This window comes from Apis dorsata, unplaced genomic scaffold, assembly GCF_000469605.1.
Source record: "Apis dorsata unplaced genomic scaffold, Apis dorsata 1.3 scaffold_227, whole genome shotgun sequence".
Taxonomy (NCBI): domain Eukaryota; kingdom Metazoa; phylum Arthropoda; class Insecta; order Hymenoptera; family Apidae; genus Apis; species Apis dorsata.
The window spans coordinates 196620-206602 of NW_006263509.1; the positions used below are offsets into that span (position 1 = coordinate 196620).

The 9983-nt window shown below is 26.4% G+C and overlaps 2 protein-coding genes across 13 annotated transcripts in view; one reads left to right on the forward strand and one right to left on the reverse strand.

Moving 5' to 3' along the window:
• LOC102679863 (acetyl-CoA carboxylase) overlaps window positions 1-4322 on the reverse strand; it is a 23853-nt gene extending 19531 nt beyond the window's left edge. For 2 of the 3 annotated variants that reach the window (XM_006615572.2, XM_006615569.2), the window contains exon 1: window positions 4049-4321. In XM_006615572.2, the coding sequence (XP_006615635.1) occupies window positions 4049-4119 (71 nt within the window). In that variant the 5' untranslated portion in view covers window positions 4120-4321. Of the gene's footprint in view, window positions 1-4048 lie in introns of all 3 variants that reach the window. The other variant, XM_006615567.2, reaches the window with a different exon arrangement.
• Window positions 4323-5626: 1304 nt separating this feature from the next.
• Window positions 5627-9983, forward strand: part of LOC102680620 (rho GTPase-activating protein 32) — a 28407-nt gene continuing 24050 nt past the window's right edge. For 6 of the 10 annotated variants that reach the window (XR_004150489.1, XM_006615577.2, XM_031510460.1 and 3 more), the window contains exons 1-2: window positions 5658-6238; window positions 9673-9875. Coding sequence is in view for 8 of the 10 variants with exons in the window: in XM_006615577.2 (XP_006615640.1) it covers window positions 9807-9875 (69 nt within the window). In the remaining 2 variants the exon portion in view is untranslated. Of the gene's footprint in view, window positions 6464-9672; window positions 9876-9983 lie in introns of all 10 variants that reach the window. The other 4 variants (XM_006615576.2, XM_006615575.2, XM_031510462.1 and 1 more) reach the window with 4 other exon arrangements.

Here is a 9983-nt window from a genome sequence, read left to right on the forward strand (position 1 = left end):
TCTGTTCCACTTTTCAGCGTAGCACTATCGACGATTCATGACCGATATCGCATTATGATACGAACGGTGGAACTTTTGTTTTGTGACACGGAGCCACAATATACGACACGTGTTAAATTTATTTTGTGAAATTCATGTTTCTATGTTTATTAAGATACTTTTAATTAAAATAAGCAGTCTCTTGTTAAATATGTTTATGTTATACGCCATTTAATCGTAATTTTTTCATTTCTTTATCGGAAATCGTTTGTATTTTTTTATTCGTTTCTCTTTTCGTATTCTTCGGGTATGCTTGATCAACTGGTGTCAAATTTCCACCTACTAAAGATTTCGAGAATCTTTGTTATGTAAGATTATTATTATTATTATTATTAAGTTTTTTTTTAAAAATTTTTAGTATATTATTGATAAAATAATAGTATTATTAATAAAATAATTTTAACGCGTTTCTTTCTTTTCGATTTAGTATTATTTTTATATAAATTTTTCTTTCGTATATATATAAATATTATAATAACTATAAAATAAATAAATAATAACTATAAAATATTATATGATATAATATTAAATTTATTATTCTTGAAAAATAAGGAAATAAATAATTTTATGTCTTACTCACTTCTTATGTCTTTTTCGAATAATTTTATTCTTACATCTCTTTCAACATTATCAATTTCTATCTCAATTTTGTTTATGATTACTACATCAACTATTATAAAAATCTTAAATATTTTTTACAATAAATTAAATGCTTTTCAATTCAATTCAATGCTGTTGTCTTCGAATCATATTCTCTATATCACCTTAATGAATTCCAATCATCATAAACATGTTGATAGCTTCGTAATACAGTGTACAAGAACCGAAGTGGGCATTATTAAAAGAAGGATAGAGGTAAGTGTATCTTTATTCACACATTCTAGTGACGTCCATGAGTGTATGCATACATATAAGTGTAAACACGCGATGTACGCATTACACATGTATGTATATATATACTTGTTCAGCCTATGGATATTCTGCATGAATATTGTTATGTAATTGTATATCAAATATAGTATTATTTTACATTACACAATATAAGAAAAAAAAATATTTATAATCATTATATGTATAAGAAATTGTTGTTAATTAATTTTCATACAATATCAAATTCAAATAATGATCACTTTGAAGTTTAATCTTCAGATATCATTAAAAATATTTATAGTAACATATTTTTCTGAAATGATATATAAAATTAATTTTTTTTATCTTTTACAATAAAAAGAATATTTTTTATTTACTTACAATTTTTATCTTATGAATTTTTTATATTAGATTTTTATGTCTTTAATTATATATTCAATAATTTTATAATTTTCTAACAAATTTTGAAAATATCCGTGAATTTTTAATTGAAAATAATGAGATTTCCGTTCCGTTTTCAATATGTTAAAATCTTTTAAGTTAAAGGTCAACTTTATTTCTATTCTATATTAAAATAAATGCTTTGTTTGAAATTATTCATACTATTGAAGATAAATCTAGTTCATATTAAGTTTATATTAATTGAAGATAAATAATGCGATTTGCTAATAATCGGAAAAAAAAGAGATTATTTATCAATTGAAATGAGAAATATCTTCATGATGTATTGTATTTGAGAAGATTTCGATTTGATGATGAAAATTTTGACCATCAGTGCTGCGTGTTTGATTCGTGACTTTTACGAAGAATCGTATGACATTGAATCACGAAACTAAACTAGCTGAGAACATAGGTTACTGGTTATCAGTAATATAAAATGTATTTAACGAAATCTATTGTGATAATAGTTAAACGTAAATAAATCTTCTCTTTATAGTTTTTACTATTACTAACTACAATAATTTTTAAACGAATATTTTTTTTCTCTTAGTTTATTTTTTATCTTTACATTTTTGTTGAGTTTTTTTTATTCATTGTAATATTATCACTTCTAATATTCACTTATATCAATATTAAAAATGGTGAATTAAAATATTGAATAAAATATTAATATTTAATATTTAATATTTAAAATTAAATTAAGAATATTATTTATTTTATTTTCTTTCGAATTGCAAAAAATCATGCAAAAAAAAAAAAAAATAATGAGATGCAATCAAATACGTTGAATAATTAAATTTAATCAATAATATTATTTATATGTTCAAGATTATAAGATGAGATAGTAATAAGACGTTATTTATTAACAATAAATAAATATTTTCAATATATATAATTATTTATTTTGAGAATACTTTTTAGAGAAACTTTTTATTATTTTTATTTATAATGTAAATAAGAAAATTTTTTTAATAATATTATTTCATATGAATAGAAAGAAAAAGGATTTTTTACTATTTCGAAACTTATAAAAATATACAATCTACCTACTCACATTGTTATGTAAAATTGATAAATATAATGTATTGTATGCACTATCAATTTTCTAACTTCGATAAAATTATTAACACAAATATAATTAATATGATGATTAACAATAATATACTATTTGATATAATTTTTTTTTATAAATTTCCGCAAATATTTACGTATTTATTGAGATATTTAATATGTATACATTTTGAATTTATAAATTAATCTATTTTTTTTTAAAATAACTAATTTCATTTAAATATTTTTGATTTAAAATATATTGTTCTTTGATATTAATAATTTTCAAGTTTTTAAAAATAAAATTTAAATTTATGTATAATTTATTGTTTAACCTATATTGTATAATATATAGGTATAATATACAGGTTATATATATTGTTGTAAGAAATTAAAAATATAATTAGTAAAAATTTGATATCGAGTTTAATGATGTAACAAAAAGAATGATTATCAGGGTCATCGATCACGTGAATATGAAATTTCATAAAAATGGTATGATTTGTATAATATCGTTCATTGATAAGTACAATATCACTTATTGCATAATTGACGACATAGTTTTATCGTGTTTCTGACAGTACGCATTTAGTATATGTATGTAGCAACATACATTCTTATTTTTCTATAATATAATATATATTAAAACAATTTAATCTATTTGAATTAAGCAGAATATTTCAATAATTTGTTCCATATAGTTACATATAAATTCCAAAAATATCTCATATTTTGCAATTTGTTTTGGTTAGCCTACTTTTAAAAATTAAGAAGATTATACGCGACTGTTATAAGATTATACGTATACAAGTATATATGAAGCTTTATCGAACATTTTTTAATGTTTCGTTATATTCGTTATATTTATGTATTTCATGTAAACTATAAAATATCATACGAGTGAAATATCTCGCAATGACAAAATACAAATCTATTTTAATATTTATTTTTAAAATTTGTCTAATTAAACATACATTTATATATAATTATATATAAATTGAATTTTTCTATTGATGATATGTAATCAAAATTATAGAATAATAGATATAAATGAAAGAATGCAAACAAAAGATATTATCAAGCTAAAAAAATAATTTTTAAGAGTCATTCTTTTATCGCGGGAAACAATAGATATAATTTTTTACAAGTTACAAAAAACAGATAAATTCAATGATATTTGATAACATACTACATATCTATAAATAGTAAAAAAATTTTAAACGTAATTAAATATAGTTATAAAAATATTACTTTATAAATTTGTCATCAGTGAATTCATGTTAGCTATTAGCATATTTTAATTTTGAAGCACTACATAGCTATGAAAGTAAATATATGTTTTCTTATTTAATAAATATATTAATTTACTATAATTTATTAAAAAATTACATATATTCAACGGTAACAAATTCTATAGATTTTCACACAAGGCAATCAAAAAATTGACAGACTATTCCGATTGGTTGATTGAGTCAGGCGACGTATGCTGTATTTTGATTGGCTATAAAGCGTAACCAAGTAACACGCGTTATGATGTATACTAAATAGAACTTTAATGCTACTGTACATGGAAATTTCATTTGCATAATCTTTGGGTAATCTTCAATGAGAAAAATCAAAGCTGATATGAAAATGAAAATAAACTTACCGGTGACGAATCTTTCGCGGTGGAGTAGCACGTTCCTCATTGAGGTTAAGTTCATCTCCGTTCTCTGTCATTCGATATGATTTTGTTCACAATTTGTCACGAAAAAATGTTACACGGCACTGTTTATGCCTGGTTATAATTTGTAAACGACCGAACAATGTCGATCACAGTATAGGAAATTATTGTCACCTTCTAAACATGGATTTTTTTACTTCCGCTAAGGCACGTACACCGTGGAGCAACATAAAGAATTCATATACCGACACTTTTGGTGGTTCCACTGTTGATTTCCACGGTGATTTATTTATCGATAGAGAAAAACCTTTTAGTATTACATTTTATATCTAGAGGTCAGGATCTCACAGTACAATAGTTTCAAATTAATCTACTCTGTGACTGAGAAAAATAATTGTTTGTGGTATGAATTTCTTTGTATATATGGTTAAAAAAGTACGATTTATATTATGATAAATATAAAAATAATATTTATAAAATGAATGGTTATAATATTTTTTATTTTTTAATTAAATTTTTTTATTCGAATTATTATATAAAATTATAGAATTTTTTCTTCATCATTAAATGAAACTTTTATTGATTTTTTCCTTTTTTTTTTGTGTTTCATTATGATGTCCGAAAAACTTTATTTAAAAAAGTGAAGTATAATTATATAGATATCATGTTATTAAAAAATAATATAAAATATTATATGATACAGATCACAATTTATAGACAATCTACAAATAATATTTTATTGTTTTCACATAAAATATTTTGGGATCTCGTTTTTACAAACACTCTTTTTAAAAATTCATTAATCGTTATTTCGTCGGTATTTATTCAGATTATCAAAAAATTCTAGATTTATTAAAAATACGTAATAAATATAAAATATATATTTAATATATAAAATATTTATTTTCGCTAATACTATTAATTTTCTTAGATATATATATGAATTTTTATTTTTACAGAATAAACTTATTTTTTCTGATCAAGATAAATTTACCAATATTATATTAAATGAAATAATTTTATTACAATAATCAAGTTCTCATATAAAATTATGGTTTATATTAATCAAAACATGTACAATAATTATATTGCATTTGCAAACGATCACAAATCGAGTCAAGTACTTGTTATTGCTTTAACAAATGTAATTAAACACAGTTTAAATGTTAAATTCAAAGAAAATTGTTTTTCTATGTTAAATGTAGAAAATTCACATGAGATGGAAAATGCACTTATGATTAAATTAATACAATGGATTAAATTAATCCATGAAAATTATATATTTTCCAAAGATAATTAAATATTTAATAATTGAATAATATTAAATTAAAAAAAAAAATTATTTTTATTTATTTTACAATATTCTTTCTAAAAAAATAATAACAATTATTAATACAATAAGTTTGTTTATTATATAATGAAAAAATTATAATTTCATAATATGTATTTCGTAAAATATTAAATAAATCTTAATATTACATTGTATATATCAATAATAAAAGTAAAATTTATTTTATACAGATTTAATTATTCCCGCCAAAGATTAGTATAACCGATAGAATCCTGCGCAAGTGCAGTTGCGCATAACAAGCGTAGTATTCATTCTTCTTCCAGTCAAGACGCGAGGATCAGGTTAGGCAGGTCGGATTGACAGTAGAGAGCGGAAACGGCATTTTGTTGGAACTTGTAAATGAAGGTTAACTTTGTCGCGAACTTAGTGAAGTCTGTGGACAAGATCGAAGGCAATGCCACAGCAAAACTGTCAACAAGATCTCCGTATTGGTTTACAAGTCTCGCGGTGAATTAACCAGGGACAAACATGGCTCGCGTTCCGGCAGACGTGTGTTTTTCTTCGTGGTGAACCTACCTCTTTCTCTCTCGTTCCTTGTCCCTGCCTCTGTTTCGCCAGGCAGGGATTCTCAACTTCGGGAGTGGTAATATTCACGCAAGTACGTAATGCATACACCTATTGTAATGTGCGTATCATACGGCTTAACGTATATTAATATACACACGGTAAGGGAAGAGGAGCTTCCCTCTTGTTAGTATGCAAGTGCCGTTTCGATGCCCCTTACGTGGCCTTATTTGCACTCGTGTACAATCGGCGCGCGAAACGAATCAAAATGACCGTTCTCCTTTTCGCATGATTTTTTTTGGAATATATGCTTAACCCATGTAAGTACGTTTTAATTTTCAACCATTCGCAGTAAAATATTATGTGTCCTTGTGTATTTCTCTTACTCTTGTTCATCGTGAATGTGTGTGTGTGCGTGTAACGGTGCAGTAAATGGCGGAGGATGTAAAAGGGCTTTCCTAGTCTACGATGTGCCAGCAAAGAATTATCGGTATTGTCGTTTCCCTGACATAACCGCCGTTACTTCCCCTCGTTCGTAGTTTCAGGTGAGAGTCGATAATCCAGCTGTTTCTGAACTTTTTATGTGCTACATATTTAATATTTCCTTGTTCTATATTATTGAATTATATGATGTAAATATATTTTGTATTTTATTTATGTGATCCATTACGACGATGCAATTTCGTATGCGAGGTTCATTGCACTGTTCATAACTCTGTATTGCATACTACCGCATGAGTTGAATTTCCGAAAAACTTTTCGGCGTATTTTATAACCTCAAAATTTAGTAATCATTCTCGTAGATATTTGTTCCAATAATCAACAAGAAAAATTCAGGATGTATAACAAAACTTCATTATGCTATTATTAAATTCAAAAAGATTTTAAACACTATACCATCAAAATAACATTTATCTCTATGTTTATTTTTATTTATCATATGTGTATATTTATCAAGAATTATATTTTAAGATTATATAATCACAATTTTTATATTTTCGTAATCATTTATGGTCAATCATAAAGTATCAATGAAAATATCTTCCAAATTATCTAAGTGTATACAAATCATGATAATTTTTTGTAAATTCCGATTAAGAGCCGGTATATGCAAGGAAAGAAACGTGTTGACAAAGTGTAAATGATAGCGAGTCGGCGCGCACGAACGTAAAAATGAGAATTTAGTTACTATATAGGAATTGAAGTGCGTGTAACGCGATAAGGGCTTCTCGTGTGTACGATGCTTAATTAAGTTCTCATTGTATGTATGTTGCACAACCGGAATAAGAGAAAAACAATCCGTGCGGCTTGTAATTAAGCAATGGATGTGGTTGCGCGTGTTGGAACATCACAATGAGAATAACAATACGCAGAAGGCGGGAGAATTCGTGAAAGAAAAAGATTCGAATACATTACATTCACATTCCAGTTGCAATGCGCGCATTGAAGATAGTAACCTTGGCATAGTAAAGTTATCAGAATGGCGTAATCTTCTCCCTATTGAAAAACTCCACCTTGACTTGTCTCTATCAAGCTCGTTAAGCTTTATCAAGCGACATGTCAACGACTTCGTAAAATTTAGTTCGATCGCATAGTTCTCGAGCGCAATTTGATTATCCATATTACTGCAATATCGTCTTAACTATCGCAATCATGTAAATTAATGTTAAAATTGCAAAGTTATTTTAGAAATGAATATTTTTATAATCATAAGTTTTTTAATTTTAATTGGTATAGCTATAATATATTTAATATGAAAATATATAATTTTTTTTTAATTATTAAAGACATTATTGTGCTATATTTGATATGTTTTTATTATTATTATTATTATTTTAATAAAGATAATAAGGGACACTTACCAGTTTTGACTTGCACGACACCGAAGCCCAAACACATGGATCGAATTAACTTCTACGGATTCGAATTTATCGATCAAATTTACTATTAAAGAAACGCGAAAACTTTCTTATGGCTTATACTATACAAAAATTGAATTTTGAAAATTGATTACGACAAATATTACAATCGAGATCGTTTTTGCGAGGAATTTTTTTTTTTTAAGCGTTTAACTATAAATTCTGCCCATGAATATTTAAGATCTCGGTATATGGTAACGGATGTGGCATAGACTTTTTATTTGTGGCTTTGTTACACTTTTATCTTTGTCGTTTCTGCTATACATTCTTCGCCAAAGAAACGAGGGAGAAAAAGAAAAAAGAAAAAAGTAAAAATAAAAAAAGGAAAGAAAGCAACATCAGTTTTGAATACAACCGGATATTCTCTTTAGCACAAAAAACATTATTCCAAAGAATATCTATTAATTAGCTATTAATTATATATTTTACAAATTTTTGTGTAAAAAGACGATTAATTATTAAAATTATAAAATATTTTAATTTCAATTCAAGTTAAACTTTATTCATTTTACAATTACAATTTCTTAGTACTTAATTTAACTTAGCCGTAACTTTTTAATCTCCTTGAAAAAAATAAAATCTTAATAAAAAAAAAAAAAGAAACAAATATCACAATTTAGTAGTATCATGATTACCAAATTTTTATTATACAGTATATATACATATTAAAATCTCACGAAAGTATAAAAAAACAAAAAAGGAGAATAAAATTTTTGCCCGCCTCAAGGAACAATCGATTAGGTTGGCCGTCGATCAGAGTAATACTTTCGCTTGATTAAAGTTCAAGACGATTGTTAGATATATCTACGTTATATCTACAGATCGTAGGCCGCGGCAAGGCCGTCAGATTTAAAACAGCAAATTCACCTGATCGCCTTCGGTAAACATGGCGTTTTACTTGCGTTCGAAACTTTCATCCGTCTCGTGTTCTCGATTCGTGGATAAGAATCGCCACGGGACCGTACCAACCGTAAAAATTAATTACCAACTCTATTTTCACTTTTCTTTGTTCGTTCATTCCTTTGAATCTCTCAATCTTCATATTCAAGTCTATTTTTTTTTTTTTTCGTTTTTTATGCGATTCGATTTCTTTTCTTTGGATTACGAAAAAGATTACAAATAGATTATGATTGTAACATAAAAATATGTTATTATACGTATATTATATTATATTATATTATATTTTATGAATTATAAATATTAAGAAACAGTTAAATTGCTCGTTTATTCAAATGGTCTCGAATGTTATTCGACAGGATATTTAATATTTCACGAGCAATAAATAAATTATTTAATTCATTGCTTCTTTTAACGAGAGAACTTTGAATTATTAGAATTTAATTTAAATGTATAATCCTTCTATATTAAAATACTTATAATATTTCTATGAGTAAAATTTTTAAAAAAGATAATTAATGGAAGTTATCATCTTCTTTAGATATATTCATTCAAAATTCCACAAAATATCTAAAATTCGATAAAATTTGAGATTCGAAATAATTACAAAATGGCAAATCTAAATTTTTCATTGTCTTTTTATTATTGAAAGAAATATCTCGCGGATCATTTTTTCTTCGTTCATCAATAATAATTTAATTCTTATTTTGGATCTTTAATGTCTCGCGCGAGGAGAAACACGAGTTAATGTTCGAAGAAGGCGTCGATACGACCCGAGTATAAGTTGATTCGAGTGAAATTTACGAGTATCCACGGTTGTTAGCCGCTATGATATATCCGTATGTACATGTATATATACGCGAGTTTATATTTCGTCCGCTATAATAAACGTATGGCTATAAAGACGTCTGAGTATCCAACGGAAATTGTTTGCGCAGAAGAACGTGAAAGAGGAATAATGGTTCAATCGAGAGGAAAGTAAAATCCTGCCGTCATCCTGGCGCGTGGCAAACCAGGCCAAAGGCCTGGATCCTCATCCTCCTCGTCCTCGTCCACGGAGAGGTTGCAAAGGATGCCAGGACCGGCACAAGAGAGGCCCCGTGCGCAACGACTCACCGATATCGAGCCTCAAACTGCAAAAGTGAGTAAATTAATTTCTTTCCTTATATATCTTATTTTTTTTTATGCCGTTAAACAAGAGAGAGAGAGAGAGAGAGAGAGAGAGAGAGAGAGAGAGAGAGAGAGAGAG